The sequence below is a fragment of the Misgurnus anguillicaudatus genome, chromosome 1, assembly GCF_027580225.2.
Source record: "Misgurnus anguillicaudatus chromosome 1, ASM2758022v2, whole genome shotgun sequence".
Classification (NCBI taxonomy): Eukaryota; Metazoa; Chordata; class Actinopteri; order Cypriniformes; family Cobitidae; genus Misgurnus; species Misgurnus anguillicaudatus.
The window spans coordinates 18,822,567-18,838,455 of record NC_073337.2 but is presented as its reverse complement, the minus strand read 5'-3'; the positions used below and the strand labels follow the sequence as shown (position 1 = coordinate 18,838,455).

The window sequence follows — 15,889 nt, the reverse complement described above, 5'->3', positions numbered from 1 at the left end:
GGCCTGAGGGTGGGTAAATGAACAGCAATTTGTTTACATCAGTTGTTTAGAATTTATGAGGTGTTCATTTAACACTGGGTATACAAACACTTTATTGAGAAACATCACTCAAGCGATGATATCGTGACAACATGCCTGCTTTACATTTGATTCTTAACTTTGAAGGAATAGGTTAATACTATTAAATGCCATTATTAAGCTAAGAGCCAGGATATTATAGTAAAACTCAGTTGTGTTCAGCTAAAGAAAGAAAGTGAAATAAAAAACACATTTGATGGCACTAAGGTTTATGAATAAATTATAAGAGAAATTTCATATTCTGGTGAACTATTCCTTTTAGAGGTCTTATCATTAAAACTAATTTGCTATAAAAAGATAATTTAAAGTTTTCTTCCTCATCCAAACAGACATTTTATTGAAGCTAAATTAGCAACTTCTTAAATTGCTGGATTTCTGCTGATGTCATTTGCAGTGGCGGTCGAGAGTGCACAATGTGAAGCTCGTCACAACATGTATGTAGCCCTCGTGTGTGGCTTGTCATTTCAAAATATGTGATTAATATGCCATGTCATGTAAACACGCGTGATGTCAAAATACGAGCCTGCTGCAGACGCTACAAATGGGTTTATGATAAAAGAGACGCTCACGTTTGCCAGCTTCCTTGTAAGTGAGTGAAGTGTTGGGGAAAGTTACTTTTAAAAGCAATGCATTAGTTAGTTAGTTAGTTAGTTAGTTATCAACTTTATTAATCCCACATGGGGCAATTAGTTAAGAGCAGCAAATTCTGTATACATTCATAGCATACATCATACACGTGCACATAATATACAACATACACATTCACAACATACAATTTTAATCTACACAAGCACTTGTTTAAATAATAAATAAAACCACCAAGAAGCCCTACATAGAATTTAAGATTTTGATAGCATAAGGAATAAAAGATTTATGATAGCGATTTGTTTTACATACCGGAAGCGCATAACGACGCCCAGAAGGCAACAGAGAGAATTCCCCTGCTAAAATGTGTCCCGGAGAAGCGAGAATACTTGCCGCTTTCCGACCCATTTGTTGATTGCAAAGGGCGTTAAGATCTCTTTGTGTGATACCAATAATTTTCGAACAGATTTTTACAATATTGTTCAGGCTATTTCTGTCTTTAACTGACAAATTTTGAAACCAGCATATAAAAGAAAAGCTTAATATGCTCTCAATAAAAGATTGGTAGAATCTGCCTAAGATGACCGATGAGACAGAAAAAGAATTTAATTTACGTAAAAGGTAAATTCTCTGTTGTCCCTGTTTCATGATGGCAGCAGTATTTATGTCAAACTTGAGGTGGTCATCGAAAAATGTGCCCAAGTATTTATACGATGAGACAATTTCCACCTTTACATTATGTATAATACTCTCAGAAGCAGTCTCTCTGTTCCGGCCAAAATCAATAATTAATTCTTTGGTTTTAGATACATTCAAATCAAGGCAATGGTTATCACACCATGAGATAAATTCAGTCAGAGCATTTCCATGATCAGATACTGGCCCTTGCAAAAGTGATAACAATGCTGTATCATCTGAAAATTTCACCAAATAACTGTTCTCTTGTGTACTTCTACAGCCATTTGTGTACGTGATAAAAAAAAGGGGCGAAAGGACACACCCTTGGGGTAATCCTGTAGAGAGCACTAATGGGTCTGACAAATGGCCATTTACAAATACCCTCTGTTCTCTAACAGTTAGAAAATCTAAACTCCATAGTACCAGTTGGAGAGGCAAATTAAAATCATCCAGCAGCTTATCTATTAAAATGTGTGGTTGCACTGTATTAAATGCTGAGGAAAAGTCAGCGAACAAAAGCCTTGCATGGGATTTTGGTTTGTCCAAATGTTTATATACACTATTCAATATGAAAAGCTTTGCATCCTCTACTCCCCTCCCTGCCCGATAAGCAAATTGTAGGGGATCCAGTCTGCTCTCTACAGATGATAGTATCAAATTTTTTATTATTTTTTCAAAAACCTTCATGATTAGTGACGTTAGAGCGACAGGCCTGAAATCATTTAAGTGCCCTGGTTTACTAATCCTTTTAGGAACTGGAATCACTTTGGAAGATTTCCAAGGAGTGGGGACCACACTGCTCTCAAGTGACCTCTGAAAAATGTGCTGGAGGACGCCGCCCAACTGGTCGGCACAATAGCGCAGTGTCCGCCCACAAATAGAATCAGGGCCTGGAGCTTTCCTTATGTTAACTTTGCTCAAATGATCCCTAACACACTCTTGACTGATGGTGATGTCATTATGAAGCACTTGAGCTTCTTCAAAACTAACATTAGTTTTAGTAGGGTTGAATTTTTCAAAACGTGAATAGAAATTATTAAAAGCATTGGGGAGATCAGCATCATTTATTCCCGTAATTGTTATGGGTTTCCTACTATTTTCATTTCCCTGAATAAATGAAGACATTGTTTTTATTCCCCTCCAGGCTGTTCGAAGATCACCACTACTATACTTATGCTCTATATTGTCCTTATACCTAATTTTAGCTTTCTTTATCCCATTTCTTACTTCTCTATTGATTTCTTTCTTCTCTTGACTACTCCCTGTATAAAAAATGCGTTTCTTTTTATTTAAAACACTTTTTAGCTCTTTTGTAACCCATGGCTTATTATTCGGAAATATTGTGATATTTTTACATGGAATATTACTGTCCACACAGAAAGATATATAAGATGACACCGTTTGTGTTAGATCATTTAAATCAGTGCAAGAATTGTAAAACACATCCCAGTCTGTGCATTCAAAGCATGCTTGTAAACTAGCTATGCTATTTTCAGTCCAGCATTTCACCGTCTTTTCAATCTTAATATTACAATATTAAGTTACTCCCAAAAAAGTAACTAATTGAGTTACTTAGTTACTTTTCATGGAAAGTAATGCTTACGTTCTGTGTTACTTTTTCTTGGCTGAGGCTTGATCTGTTTCAGGCCTTGCATGTGTTTTTTATGACTCAAGAGTTCCGCATTTAGAAATTGCTTATTTCATCACAAAAATGTTGAGCTTTGGCCTACCATCTCTGTTTCTGACATAAACTGTTCCCACACATCCATGTACGCATAAGTGCATAATGTGACTACGTTTAGTTTAATTCAGTACATAATTTTAATCAAATTAATTAAACTAAAAAAGTAACTTGCATTACTTTTTTTTAAAAAAGTAACTCAAATATTAATGTGTATATTTAAAAATTAATGCGTTACTTTGTTACTTTAGAAAGGTAATACGTAATGCACGTTACTTGTTATCATAAACCCTTTCGATGCGTTTGCAGCAGACATGTATTTTGACAAAACGCATGATGCACATGGTTCACATGATGCAACGAACATATATTTTGACATGAAGAGCAACATACATGATACTCTGAAAACATATTTTGAATTTGCGCCCCTCGGAAGAGAAGTCACCGGCAGCCACTGGTCTGATGTCACTTGACATCCTGTGCAAATTATGTAGAAGCTGAAACAAAGGTATAATTTGAGCTTAAAGTTGATGTCAGGTTACATTTTTTAATAGAAATATGTTATGTAATTTTAAGTTTAGCAAGTTGTTTTAGATATCTTTCTTTTCCCATTCAAGTAGGTAGAACTTTATAGTCTTGCATGACTGAAATAACTGCCAAAAAGCATTGCAAACATAGCCGCTTAGTGGCACAACTTCCACAAAAGAGATGTTTGATGTTCAGAATCTGTGCGTGTCCACTCATAGTAATTTAATAATGAGATAGTACACTCACAACAACAAACGTTGGGACTTTTTAAAAAGGTACAATCCAACTTTTGTACCTTTTGTGTAGGATAAAATATTATTTTAATAATGGGACATAAACCTTTTTTTAGAAGAGAAAACAGCAGATCCTCAAAGACAAGACAAGAAGACATCAATGGACTTAATCTGACGGACAAGGTGAGTTTCAACAAAAACTCTTTTCATCAAACACCTTATTGAAGCACACCTTTTCTGTCTCTGGTGGGTTCTGCATTGTTGTGCATCCATTATGTTGTTTCCCAGGAGATTGAAGAACATGTTTATGCCAATAAAGCTGTGTTGTCACCTGCTGAAGATGCTTCGCTGAATTACCCAGAATCCCTTCATTATTCCTCCATTGACTTTATAAAGACCCAAACAGAGTCAGATGAGGTCAAAGGCGTCTCCTCACTTACTACTGTCTATGCTGATGTCCAACATTGTTCAGGACAAGAGGAAGAAAAAAGCTCTGTGGGAAGCGTTGAACCTCTGACCAACAGCAACATCGCAACAGTTGTTAAGCAAGAGAACCACAATAGTACAGACACTGAACAAGATCAGTCAAAGGAAGCTTATCCAGCTTTGAAGTCAGGTGAAGTTTCTGATCTTTATGCTCAAGTTCAACACTGCCACACAAAAAATTAAAAAACTCTCTTTTTACAGTCAAGATTTTTTAAATATTCCTACAGAGACTTTTCAATATAAAATAAGGCATCAGAGCCAATATTGTTTGATCCTTGAGTGCAGTTATTGGGAACAATGTTAAACAAAGCAAACATCAACTGTGTGGATTGTTGTGCCATTCACAGATTAAAATGAATGTAAAATGATTTTATGTTTTTGCTTTACATTTACATTTATTTTTGTGTGTGTGTGTGTATACTATTTTTTTGTATTTTTCGTTGAATTTAATTATTTTTCTTAATCTATGACTGGATCCTCAAGCATGATAAAAATAAAATAATTTAATCATAAACATGTGTTAGGTTTAAAAATATATCACCACAGAAATATGCTGATGTGCCTATTTTAAAGTGTACACCCTTAGATAAAGCAACATCAAGATTCAGAGAAAACTTTGCAATGTTTATTTATTGTTAACCATAACCTCTATTACCTTGCTCGTTTTGAGTTATTTTATATTTTTTATTGTTGTTTTGTATGCTCTATGATTGTGTGTATTTATATATGCATATAAAATTAAAGTTAAGATGTTTATTTCCTCATACTGTACCTTTAACCAACATTTGTCCAGTAGAGGGCAGCTTTATGCATTTATTGAGGAGTCACCCCATCATAGTAAAAATGTATCATAAATGTTTTCAAAAGGACCATTATAACTAAACTGATCAAATTAATTTTTGTGTCATGTTATTTTTTATATTTAAGAATGCAGATAACTTACATGTATGTAATGTAAAATTATTAGTTTTGGATTTGTATTATTTTCATTTATGTGCATAGGCCAGATGAGTCTGAAGACTTATTTTTTAGTATAGGCAAAATAAACTATAAATCAATTATTTTGCAGATCATTTATTAAAAAGTTGATTTTTTGTAATGTCTGAATAGCTTTTTATAATCTCTAGTGATGATCATTAATTATTAATTAATCATTAGCTAATGGTTTGCAAATATATCATTATGTTGTGACTTTACTTGCTGAGGCACATCATTATTAACTTATCATTTAGTAATTGTAGTAATTAACACACTACTAATGCTGTAATTAATAATGTATTAATGCGTATTAGTTTACCTGCATTATCTGGAAGTTAAAAGGCTTTGGCTCATTGTGGTAATTAACAAATTAATTAACACTATTAGTTCATAAAATAACTGATTATGGAATTAATCCACAATTACATATTTAATTAATAACAATTCATACATGAACTAATATATTAACCAGGCAGACTCTTCCTTAGTTACTAATGAGGCAATCATTAATGAATAGCTAATTAATAGCTTAGATAATCATATCCGTGCATTAGTTAGTATTAGTGCACCCTTATTGTAAAGTGATACCTTAATAATAATACAAACAAATAGTTCAATATGTTGGTATACACTCTAAAAGTGCTGGTTGTTTCAACTCATTATTGAGTAACAATACCCATGGGGGTAACACGTTATAAAGTAATTCCACTACTTTTAGTGGTAATGAGCATGTAACGAAGTATTATCTTTGCCAAGCATTCCCAGTATGACACCAACTTGCATTTGTAGTCCACAAAAGTAATAAATCTGAGAAATGTTAATATATTCTCAGATGTTTTAATCGGCCTTCATGGAAGAGAATGATCCGAATGTTGCTTTCCAGTAAACTATGCACCCTGCGCTGTACAATCGTTTTACAACTCCATAGTATATGTGAGTGCTCATTTAGTTTCAGTTTTGGTTTCACTCGCCCCGTGTCCGACAAACAATTCACTCGACATGTGTCCGATAAAACAATCCATGTACTCCGTTTTCTGATTAAATATCTTCCTTTAAAGGTCATGTTCTTCCTGATCCCATTTTTTTTAACTCTAGTGTGTAATGTTGCTATAATAGCATAAATGATACCTGTAAAAAAAAAGAACTAAGTTCACTGCCAGGCAATATATTTTCTTTAACAGAATTTGCCTTTCAAAGCCTACAGCGAATGGCCGGTTTGGACTACAGCCCTCTACTTCCTGCTTTTATGATGTCACTAGAACAGTTTTTTGACTAAACTCCGCCCACATGAATGCGTCAGTCACCAGCTTTGGCTCAAACGGCTCTGCTAAGCTGCTATCGAATCTGCTATCGAATCACAACACACTAAACAAACTACACAATCAGAACTCATTACGTATTTCAGAAGGAGGGACTTCATAGAACACGGAAGACATCAGCCTGTTTTGAGGACAGTGATAACAGCGCTATACAGATAAGTAAATTGTGTGAAAAATACTGAGTTTTTTTACACATGAAATATGAACACATGTTATATTGCCCACTATAAACACAATCAAAGCTTCAAAAACACAGAAAAAACAGGACCTTTAATCTTCTTTATCAAACATTAAAAATATACAAACAATATATGATCTTAAATCTTAAATATCACGGATGAGGTAAAGAAAACTGTGCGACTCCACTGTATAGAGGGTATTCATGTGATGTCACCTTCGGCGAAAGTGTCTGCCGTTACGTTCACTGAGTGGCAAAAGACAGAGTGGCCGCATTTGTGTACAGTGTAAAATCAGCGAAAACACTGGGAAAACGCGTCTAAATGGGAAAAAGCTGTTGTCCGATAGACAGTACTTACAGATTTAACAAGAATTTGGAGCTTTCATTTTACAGATTGCCAAAAAACATTGAAATGAGAAGTAAATGGATCATCCATGCAACGTCCAGAGACCACATGGGTTGACAAGTTGCTAGAAAAATGAATTGTAAGGCTGCGGTTCACTACTGCAGACTTATGTAGGGATTTAATGATATTATTTTAATATAGTCAGTCATGAACTAAAGTGGGCCGGTCTAAGGCATGACACTCCAGGGCTAAAAATGTCAATGAGTCTCTCTCTGGCCCTGTTGCTGTGTAAACATGTTATGTTAGTTTATAGTGTTTTACTGTTATCTCCATTAATGGAAAACATTTGGCACCCTGTGCTGCTATGCATTTTTTCTCTTTTTTTTATGTGTTTTTTACAGTGTAGATAGTTAATGTTTTACCTTAACATTTGCTTTTGAACAGAATGTGTATTCATGATGATACAGGAAGTACTGAATTTGTTCAGCTGATAGCAGCCACACAGGCTCAGTATAGTGTGTTCATGCTTCGGTTCACATGACACAGCAGAGTTTCACTTGGTTTCAAATCATCAGCAGTTGCTTCAGTACAGAATCTAAAGGATGGATAAACTTATTATTTTACATTTTTTTATTAGTATTATTTTCTTACAAGGTTTGTTATTAGTGTTGTGAGATGACTGAGAGTATAGAATCAAGTGCTAAATATATGTTTGTTATGTTTACATAAAAGTGTAACTATAAAACTGATTAAGAATAAACACTATTACAACAGCTTAAATATAAATGCACTTTATTTTATGTGATGTATTTCACTGTCATTACCCTGAACTGCAAATTAATGTTCAGTACATTTTATTACAGTCAGTAAATATAAATTGGATTGTTTATAACATTTATAAAGAAATGCTTAAATATTAAACATGCATGCAATTTATATTGGTGTGTATGCTGTGTATTAAACTATATAATATGTTAGTTTGTACTTCTTATCATGTTTGTATTGTAGGTGTTTGGTGTGGAGATTGGAACATCAGTCTGCCAGAGAAGATTGAAGCTCTGAATGGATCCTGTGTGACCATAAACTGCAGATTTGATATTAATAACACATATGACAAAGATCTCACTGACAGTGCTGCAGGAATGTGGAGTAAAAATGGACATCAAAACAACAATATTGTGTTTAACTCCAGCAACTCCAAACTCTCTTTTAAAGGGGAAATAACTGGAAAATTAAAAGACAAGGACTGTACTACCATCTTTTATAATGCTACTTCAAATCACAGTGGTAAATTTTTCTTCAGAATTGAGGGTAATGATCCACTGAAATACACCTATTCACAAAAATCTGTTTCAATAGATGTGATTGGTAAGTGACATGACTGAAAATTATTTTTACAAACAAAATATTTTTTTTACAGTTTACAAATCAGTTAAAATCTGTTTTGCCTATTTATGAAAAAGAATGCAGAATGCTGGAATAACAACAAACAAAATCTATCTAATCTATAAACATTAAAATCTGTAATTCTTTATGACATTTTCTTACGTCTAATAAAATGTATTTGTGTGCATTTCAGACTCTCCCTCCAAACCCACAGTGCAGATGTTTAAGGATCAGATGGAGGTTAAGGTTCATGAGAAGGTGTTAGAGAGGAGCTCTATGTGTCTGCGCTGCTCTGCTAAGACTCTCTGCTCCTCTTCTCCACCAACTCTCACATGGAGCTCCACTGACAGACTCCACCTCAATGAGAACAGCAGACTACAGCTGGATCAACAGAATCAAACTGAGATCATCTCTGATCTGAACTTCACTGCTACTCACCTTCAACATGGAGTCACTTTCATCTGCACTATAACCTACCAGCTACAGCAGAGAAACACAACAGCACAGAGCAACATTACATTACGTGTTCAGTGTAAGAGTAAAACACTTTGAACTTGTTGATTATATCATTGTAGATAACATATAGTGATGCCCTGAATTTGTTTTTCCTTCCTATATAGAACACAAAGACAAAAGCAACATCACATACATCTGCTTATTATTAATCTTTCTTCTTCACTTTCTCTCAGACGCACCCAAAATCTCTCTCTTCAGCTGTAACAGAACTGATGTAACTGTGTGTTTGTGTGAGGCTCATGGGAATCCCTCTCCTAAAGTGGAGTGGCATCTATCTGGACGTCCTGTCAGTAACTCTACAAACACATTCATCAGTGAGGAGCGATTGAACAGCACAGACTTGAGGAGCTTCATTTCTCTCCATCAGTCACTTACACACACAGACACTCTGCAGTGTGTCACCATCAACACTCATGGCACTGCCAGTCAACAGATTCAACTGTTTAACTGTTCTCACGAGACAAGTAAGTCTTCTGTAAACATCTAGAAATATTAAACATCCAAGACGCCAGAGCGGCCGTATTTATCATTGCATTTCCCCCATTAATTTATAGAAGTGCTCATACTTGTTATTTCAACCTTTTTGGCAGCACCCTTAGCAACGTAAACATATGTGACACATTGTGTTGCTGTTCACAGTTAGTCAGGGAATATTTTAGTTCAGTGGAAGAATGTCTTTTAGTGATTTTCCCTTTATAAATATTGTGCTGATGGATATTTATTTGTTTTAATATTTGTATTGTGTGGTAAAAGCATTAAGGAAATAATTGTTACCATATTTCTCAGCAGGTATCAGTGTTTTCTCTGTGCTGATCGGAGCTGCTATTGGAGTTTCAATAATGATAATCTTGTTTGTCATCATCCATCTCTGTAAACGGTGAGTACATGACATATGTGACTTAACAATATCACAGCAAAATCCCTAGTGTTAAATGAGCACTGATCAGCATCTATAGGTTCACACTACAGAGTGTTAAAATGTAACACTGAAGTAACTTTTGCCTCACCATCTCTGTTTGAAACATACAATTAGCCTTTCGCCGAGCCCCGCCCCCCTTAGTTACTGTTGCTACTTCCGACAAACAAATGACCAGCGTGACAGATTGCCATGACGGAAAGCGATATACCCCTGCGTGTCAGTGACATTTTTTGGAGCAATACCGCCGCGATTTCCTCCAGATCGAGGCAAAAGGGGTTACAGTATGCAGTGGAGGGATATATTCAAAATATTAAAATATGCAATGAAGGAGATACGACTACTATCGAGGCTAATGCTTACCGGTCCCACGCAAGAAATGAGAAAACACATGACCTGTAACTCAAATGCAACCAGCACAGCCTTGTGGACCAGTCATGCTCTTGCACTGCCGAGTAAGTTATCTTTCATATGGTATCTATTAATGTCTATTGCGAGTAGCTATTTTGTTAAAATACAAGGGTAACTTATGTTGGCTAGCTAAACCTACGTGTGTTTCAAAGCCATTCAAAGCTAACTAACATTTCTCAGTCTGTTGTTTTGAGGATAGCCGTTTTGAGAATCATAATGTTTTTTTTATGGTGATAGATTTCACAAACAGGAAATAGTTTTGTCTTAAAAGTTGCAGGACAGATAATATAATAAATAAAACTTATAATATAATAAAATTGCACAGCATTTACGGGATTGGGAAACTCAGGGGTAGGTTTTCCGTTCATAAAATGCTACATGAAAGATAAAAACAAATTATTTAAAGTTTATTGTTAAGGGCGCTATGTTCGACTTTGTCGTAAACTGACGAAAAATAAAGTTGGGGAGCTGAAAGTCCCAACACAACAGCAGCTAATGTAGCTAGCGTTAGCTAACATGTTAACTAATGTTGGCAAAATAACTCATTAAATTTAGCATAGAGAGTTAACATTCTGGCAATTATATTCATGGTAATCATAACTTTGGTCCAATTTGTGTTCTTGCCTCCAGTTAGTAGATCTAGACCACACTGTAACTAGTTAGCTGTAAGCCTTACCTTTGTGCAGACGTATTTATGCTTCGTAAATGTTCGACACATTTATGGGGCAGTCCACAATGTTTTATCCATTGAATGGGGCAGTCCACACTGTTTAATCCATTGTATGCACCGCTCACAAACGCTGCGGGCGTGAATGTTTGTCGGAGGTGCTCGCATAGTAACGGTTGCTGTGATGTGTGATTGGACAATGGCCGTTTTGGGGGAGGGGCCAGCGAAAGGTCAATTGCAACCTGCTTGCAGTTATTTTCTTATCATGAATGATGCGTTTTTTTGTTTGATTTTTTTATTTTGCACACAATAGGGTAATGCTAGTCCTAAGACATACGTTGGAGCTGTCTTAACAGAAAATAACTGACAGATCTTAAAATATGCCAGTGCCATTGGTTGATGTCATTGTTAATACATACAATTCATAAATAATTTTTAAAAGCGATGTTTAAACGCTGAAACGTACAATGTAGCATAATTACGTTTTTACAGCTACAAAACGTAAAACATTTACAAATCTTTCACACCACAAAGACGTCTACCCCAATCCTCACCCTAAAACCAAACCCTTTATATACCAAAAAATTAAAAATACAATGTATTGTTTTTATATTATGCAGTGCAATGGACAGAAATGTGTATAACATTGATGTAACAATAGTAACAATATAACATTTAAAAGATATAAGGCCTAATACAGTCATACCCAAAACAGTTTATTAGAATCATACTGTTAGAAATAAGCATAACAGACAAATGTAAACCCAATAATTTATTTATTGCCAAATCTCAAAAGCAGTACCAAAAGTAAAAAAGTTCAAATGAGGATGTGCTGCAGCTGTGGTCCTCTCTGGAGTATAAGGGGTGGTTTCCCGGGCAGGGATTATCTTAAACCAGTACTTGACCTTAGTTTAATTAAGAAATATAACTAGTTAACAAACATGCCTCACAAAAAAACATTACTTGTGTGCATTTTGAGTCAAAACAAAGGGCACTGATGTATTTTAAGATATGTCAGGGCTGGGGACTTCGGTACTGTTGCGTCCGTTGCATTCTCTTCTCCTGTTTTCTTGCCATTTTCGCGTCGGTTTAGGGTTAGATTTACATAATGACATCCCTACCCAAACCTAACTCTAACCCCAACGCCAGGTGACAACTGTTTCTAACCCCAACGCCAGGTGACAACTGTTTAATTTCGCGTACACTGTTTAATTTCGCGGACACTGTTTAATTTTGCGTAATCTGACCCGGGACCGACGCGAAAATGGTAAGAGAATGCAACGGACGTAATAGTATTGAAGTCCCCAGTTCGTCAAAAAATGACGCGAAAGGTATACCCTCCGCGTCACATATTGACGAATGGTCAAGTGTCGTCAAATATTGACGACATGGGGTGAGACTGTGTTAGTCAGGGCAAAATGTTTTCTGTTTGGACAACTCTTACATTTATTTTAGTCTAGGACTAATCTAATCCCTGTCTGGGAAACCACCCCTATGAAGTACAGAGAAGTATTAAAGTTATTAATCCACAATAACGTTAATCCAATTTTTAAAATGTACATTGAATGAAAGATGGAAATGTTGCAAATCCATGAAGTAGCATGCAAGAGCTAATGTGCTTTTGTTATCAGTGCTGTAAAATGTTTTGTAAAGCTTCTTGAGGTGCAATATTTGAATTTGAATTCATAACGAATGCAAGATTTGACATAAACAGCCGCTGCTGAGAACTGAAATCAAGATTGCTGGATTTGGATTTGTTCCTCGCAATAGTATGAATTTTTAAGATGTGGATAACAGTAAATGAATAAAATGAACATCGATGTGAATTTTACTGTATGTTGTGTTTTGGTTTAATTATTGTTGCATAGAAGAAAATGCCTTTTGTGTGTCATGGGAAACTAACTAAGTATTGCATAATGATTAAATGATTGCAAAAATGGTATTCATTTTACATTTTTAAAGTGTAGTCTTGTTTATTATTATGTACTTCTCTTAATGTCATGAACATTTCTTTAGGTAAATAAGTAAGCTGTCTTAAATAAAGTCAGAAATACAACTGAAAACATGCCATTGTTTAAGAAACACCAATGCACACTATTTAGAAATACATATATGAACACATTATATTTTAGAGTGTTTTACAATGAACGGTAGAAAATTAACAATAAACTTGAATAACCAAGTGCCCAAATAAAGGAAACACCAATCGTTACAATGGTGACTTCTTTACCAGTGTTAAGACTTTAAACTTGTCTTCAATGTTAAGAAAATATCTCTTTAAGTTGCAATTGTATGTTTCAAACAGAGATGGTGAAACAGAGGCAAAAATTACAGATTGCAGCTTTCATCACTACTTCAGTGTTAATTTTAGTGTGGACCCATTTAGACACTAAGCAGTGTTCATTTAAAACTGGGGATACAGACACTTCACTCCAACTGATAAGATGAAAGGCCTGCTTTACATTTGATTCTTAACTTTGAAGGAATAGTTCAATACTATTAAATACCATTATTACGCTAAGAGACAGGATATTATTTAGTATAACTCCAATTGTTCTCAGCTGAAGAAAGAAAGTCAAATACAATACACTTGGATAGGACGAGGGTTAATGAGTAAATTATAAGAGAAATTTATACTAGTAACCTATTCCTTTAAGAGGTCTTATCATTTTCTTATCTCATCCGCCCATATGTAATAATGAAAAAGTACAATCTCAAAAAAGTGGAAATTATTTTAACGAGACACCAGGTGACCTGACTTCAATTAGCTTTTTTGAGTTCATTAACTCAAGGGTTCACATACTTTTTCCACAAACACTGTTTTTTGGTTGTTCTCAATAAAGACATGAAAGATTCAGAATGTTTTGTTATTATTTTTAGACACATTATGTTTGTCAATAGCCTACTCTTGACTTAGATGAAGTTAAGATCACATTTTATGCCAAATGTATTCAGAAACCAAGAAATTCCGAAAGGTTTACAAACATTTTCTTGTCACTAAAAGGTGCATATTGTTACCATAAAGGTACACATTAGCACCTTAGTGTAAATGGTACATATTAGGACATTTTAAAAGGTACCATCCTAATAAAGCTTTTGTACATTTTGTTTAGGATAGATAATATTATTTTAATAATGGGGACATAAAAACTTTTTTTTAGAAGAGAAAACAGCAGATCCTCAAAGACAAGACAAGAAGACATCAATGGACTTAATCTGACTGACAGGGTGAGTTTCAACAAAAACACTTACAACTTTTTAAACACACTTTTTCTGAACATTAATGGCAGAATAGTTTCTGTCTCTGCTATAAATCATTGATTCTGCATTGTTGGTCATCCATTATGTTATTTCACAGGAAAATGAAGCACCTGTTTATGTCAATAAAACTGTGTTGTCACCTGATGAAGATGCTTCACTGAATTACCCACAATCCCTTCATTATTCCTCCATTGACTTCACAAAAACCCAAATAGAGTCAAAAGAGGTCAGAGGCATCTCTTCACTTTCTACTGTCTATGCTGATGTCCGACATTATTCAGGACAAGTGGAAGAAAAGAGCTCTGGAAGCGTTGAACCTCTGACCAACAGCAAAATCTCAAGAGTTAAGATAGCAGACAGTAAAGCAAGTGATCCACAATTTGCCATCAGTACAAACACTGAGCAAACTCAGTCATAGAAAACTTACCCAGATTTGAAGTCATGTGAGGCTTTAAACACTGCCACCCAAAGAATAAAAAAATAGGTCACTTTCTAAAATTTCACATTTTATGCCATTACAACTTTTAAACAGTCATTCAAAATATTTTAAAGATATTCCTACAAAGACCTTTAAATGTTTTATTACAGTATGTTTGCCTCTTGAGTACAGCAATTTTGAACAATGTTAAACAAAACAAATATCAACTAAATGTAATTGTTGTGCAATTAACTTATAAAGTACACTATTAATCATAGATGAAAATCAATGTAGAATGATTTTATGTTTTTGCTTTAAATGTATTTGTGTGTGTGTTTATATTATTTTTCTGTATTTATCTTAGTTGAATTTTATTCTTTAATATAATTGTAGAGTTCCTCAGGCATGTTAAAATAATGTAATCATAAACATTTGTTAGGTTTAAAAGTAGCCTATATCACCACAGGAATATGCAGATGTGAACATTAATAGATATAAAACAAACCAAGGGAAAACAAAAATAGCAAGCAGCAGAAGCTGCAATGTTTATTCATTTTTTACCATATTCTTTAATACATTGCTTGTTTTGAGTTATTTTATTATTTTTTATATGTTATTTTGTGTGCTCTATGATTGTGTGTGTTCAAAATTATTTTAACTTTAATACCTTTACTGTGACTTTATCTTTTGACCAGTAGAGGGCAGCTTTATGCATTTAGTTACGAGTCGGTTGCTTGCTTAATGCACTAAACAGTCACACAAGTCAAATGGATAATGTATAATAAACAGGGCCATAGCTAGAAAATTTTGGGCCCACTGAAAAAATATAGATCCACCACCCTCCAGCATGCAACTTAAATTATCATTAAATTAGGCAAGTGTAGTGTAAGCGTTTTGTGCAGCATTTAGTGCATTTTTTTATTTTTAAAAGTCTTTATTTTACCACAAGCCTCTGCTCCTGAAGTGCAAACCACAACAACAAATTACTAAACAACAACAACAAATTAAAAAACACCACAACAAATTAAAAAACACAGCAACAAATTAAAAACAACAACAAATTAAAAAAATACTACTGCAAATTAAAAAAACACTACTGCAAATTAAAAACCACTACAGCAAATTAAAAAACACTACAGCAAATTAAAAACACTACAGCAAATTAAAAACCACAACAGCAAATTAAAAAACACTACAACAAAATAAAAAACACAACAGCAAGTT

At 34.5% G+C, this 15,889-nt stretch overlaps 1 protein-coding gene across 1 annotated transcript in view; it reads left to right on the top strand.

Moving 5' to 3' along the window:
- The window catches only part of LOC129432103 (sialic acid-binding Ig-like lectin 5), a 62,928-nt gene extending 47,777 nt beyond the window's left edge, over nt 1-15,151 (top strand). Inside the window, exons 5-7 of the mRNA XM_073874982.1 lie at nt 9,779-9,869; nt 14,148-14,214; nt 14,345-15,151. Coding sequence (XP_073731083.1) covers nt 9,779-9,869; nt 14,148-14,214; nt 14,345-14,665 — 479 coding nt within the window. The 3' untranslated portion in view covers nt 14,666-15,151. The remainder of the gene's footprint in view (nt 1-9,778; nt 9,870-14,147; nt 14,215-14,344) is intronic.
- The last annotated feature ends 738 nt before the right edge of the window (nt 15,152-15,889 follow it).